Source organism: Leishmania braziliensis, chromosome 9 (assembly GCF_000002845.2).
Source record: "Leishmania braziliensis MHOM/BR/75/M2904 complete genome, chromosome 9".
Classification (NCBI taxonomy): Eukaryota; Euglenozoa; class Kinetoplastea; order Trypanosomatida; family Trypanosomatidae; genus Leishmania; species Leishmania braziliensis.
Genome location: NC_009301.2, coordinates 425,298 through 428,449, shown reverse-complemented (window position 1 = coordinate 428,449; position 3,152 = coordinate 425,298). Strand labels below are relative to the sequence as shown.

The window sequence follows — 3,152 nt, the reverse complement described above, 5'->3', positions numbered from 1 at the left end:
CCACGCACTCTTCAGCTTGCATCATCCTTCGCTCCTTTGTGTGTGTGTGTGCGTGCGTGTGCGTGGCCGCTACGACCTCTTCGCTGTACGTAGCAGGAGCACCTTCTCTTCCACAGACACACACACACACCCTCTACCCCCCTCCTCCCCACACACACACACACATTCTCTCGAGTCATTGCCATGGCCGAGGAGGATATTGCGGACTTCACCCTCGATGACGAGAACGTCATCGACACGGACCAGGGACTCGCCAAGCAGGACTTGAGCAAGATCAACCTCGATGAGCTCAACGTCGACACCTTCGAGGTCATGTCGCGCCAGGCCACCATCAACGTCGGCACCATCGGCCACGTCGCGCACGGCAAGTCCACCGTTGTCAAGGCGCTCAGCGGTGTCAAGACGCAGAAGTTCCACCGCGAGGCCGTCATGAACATCACCATCCACCTTGGCTACGCCAACGCCAAGGTGTACCAGTGCGAGACCTGCCCGCGCCCCACGTGCTACCAGGCCTACCCGTCCTCGCAGCCGGACAGCACGCCGTGCCCCAACTGCGGGAAGACCATGACGCTGAAGCGCCACTTCTCCTTTGTCGACTGCCCCGGCCACGACGTGCTGATGGCAACCATGCTGAACGGCGCCGCCATCATGGACGCCGCCCTGCTGCTCATCGCCGCCAACGAGTCCTTCCCGCAGCCGCAGACGCTGGAGCACCTCGCGGCGGCGGAGATGATCGGCGTCTCGTCGCTAATAGTCCTGCAGAACAAGATCGACCTTGTCAGCAAAGCGCACGCGGCGGCGCAGTACAACGTCATTCACCACTACCTCACCACGAAGACCGCATACGCAAAGGCACCGGTGGTCCCGATCTGCGCACAGAAACAGATTAACGTGAGCTTCTTGCTGGACTACCTCGTGCACATCCCCCTCCCACGGCGGCAGCTGCGTCACACGCAGTACTTAAACGTCCTGCGCTCGTTTGACGTGTCACTGCCCGGCCCGGCTGGCCACAACGCGATGGCGCTCCAGGGTGGCGTCGTCGGCGGCACTGTCGCGGCGGGTGTCCTGTGCGTCGGGGACGAAATCGAAATTATCCCTGGACTGCTGGTGCTTCGACGGCGCGACGGTGTGCTGCCAAGACGATCGGATGTCTTGTCGGGTCAGGAGGCCGCCTACGTCGCATCCCCGCCGCCTGGTGAGCTGTACGCTGTCCCACTGCGCACCACCGTTGTGCGACTCCAGGCGGAGAAGAACGAGCTGCAGTTCGCCGTGCCAGGCGGCCTCATTGCCATTGGCACCACCCTTGACCCTTCCCTAACGCGGCAGAACAAGCTCCGAGGACAGGTAGTGCGGGTGGTGCGTCGTGGTCCCGTATGGCGGTCCGGTCACATGGAGCACAGCCCGCGGAGCTGCGACAGTCCACCAGCGGTAGCAGGAGCAGGAGCCTCCTCCGCGTCAGCAACTCTGGCGACCACCATCACGAGCAACGCGACGGCGACGCCATTGAGCTCCGCCTCCCCCTGCCCGTTGCCCGCTCCGGCTGCAGCGATGCGGGAATGTCGCCCAGGCATTCAGGTGTACCAAGAGGTGCTCATTCAGTTCTTCCTCCTGCGCGAGATTCTCGGCCTCGCCGCGCAGCGTCCTAGCAACGCCACGCCACACCGCGGCGACGGTGCTGGTGTCAACGGTGGTCCTGGCTCATACCGTGTCCACCCAGACCGCGTCACCTCAGTGCACCGCCGCGTCGCGCCACTGCGAGAAGGTGAGAGCATCATTCTAAGCGTAGGGACACTGACGACGGCAGCAACGGTACTACGGACATCGCGGCATGCTGGTCGGGCTATATGTCGGCTTGAGAACCCCCTCTCCGCTGATCCTCCGCAGCAACGCATTGTGCTAGCCCGGTATGTGGATCGAAAGGTTCGCGTGATTGGGTGGGGCACGATTCGCAAAGGCGTGCCCGTGAAGCTCCTGCCGGAGGAATCGGAGTGACAGCGCCAGTGGAGGAGAACGAGATGAGGGGAGAATGCCGCCGCGAGAAGGGCGCTTGTGAAAAGGCGTTGCGAGGGATGGTGGTGGCATGCTCTGCGTATGGGCTGTCGCTGCTGCGGCAAGGTGGCCGAACGCACGCAGAATGGCAGAACGGGTAGCGCCCCACTGCACGCGGCCCCCCCTCGGCTCCATCTCCCCGTCCTATGCGCCCCACCCCCTCTTCCAACTTTGTTCACCACCACCACCGCTACGACGAGGACGACGCATTACGGTCTCTGTCAGAACTCCAGAAGACACTTGTTTGCTCTGTACTGCTCTTACACACAGTCGCACACACGTATACGCCTCTGACTGCTTGAGCTGGCGTCGTTTTCCCTCTCCTGATTGGATTCTGTGTGAAGTCGCCTCCTCCCTCTCCTCTTCCCCCTCCCCTCCCCCCCCCCCCCGCGCTGCGCTGGGCGGCGCGGACGAGATAACGCGCTGGTTTCGTGTGCTGCACAACAGTGCGGGAAGGCATTCAGCTACTTCTATAGGCAGCGTGTCTGTGTGTGCGGGGGGCGACGACACTGCCACTTTCATCCACCACCAGTCGTTGCACTGCTCGCTTACCTCGCCTCCCTCCCCTCCGATCCGCGAAAGCGATGCTGCACCCACCTTGCACCCCTCCCTGTCGTCATTTCCTCCTGTCTGAATGGTCTCCTCCTCTCTTGCCACGCGCGCTCTCGATCCCACCACGCGAAAAAAAAACACGTGGGTGTGTGCCTCTGCTGACTGATCTGCGCATAGTTCATTCAGCTTGCCATCATCCTTCGCTCCTTTGTGTGTGTGTGTGTGCGTGCGTGTGCGTGGCCGCTACGACCTCTTCGCTGTACGTAGCAGGAGCACCTTCTCTTCCACAGACACACACACACACCCTCTACCCCCCTCCCTCCCCACACACACACATTCTCTCGAGTCATTGCCATGGCCGAGGAGGATATTGCGGACTTCACCCTCGATGACGAGAACGTCATCGACACGGACCAGGGACTCGCCAAGCAGGACTTGAGCAAGATCAACCTCGATGAGCTCAACGTCGACACCTTCGAGGTCATGTCGCGCCAGGCCACCATCAACGTCGGCACAATCGGCCACGTCGCGCACGGCAAGTCCACCGTTCA

The 3,152-nt window shown here is 62.1% G+C and overlaps 1 protein-coding gene across 1 annotated transcript; it reads left to right on the top strand.

Annotated features, from left to right (window-relative positions):
- Positions 1 to 183: 183 nt before the first annotated feature.
- LBRM_09_1140 (putative translation initiation factor EIF-2B gamma subunit) lies at positions 184 to 1,992 on the top strand (the record flags this gene model as incomplete). The annotated part of the gene is made up of 1 exon (XM_001562678.1): positions 184 to 1,992. One exon carries the CDS (start codon positions 184 to 186, stop codon positions 1,990 to 1,992), a length of 1,809 nt encoding a protein of 602 aa, XP_001562728.1.
- Positions 1,993 to 3,152: the final 1,160 nt, after the last annotated feature.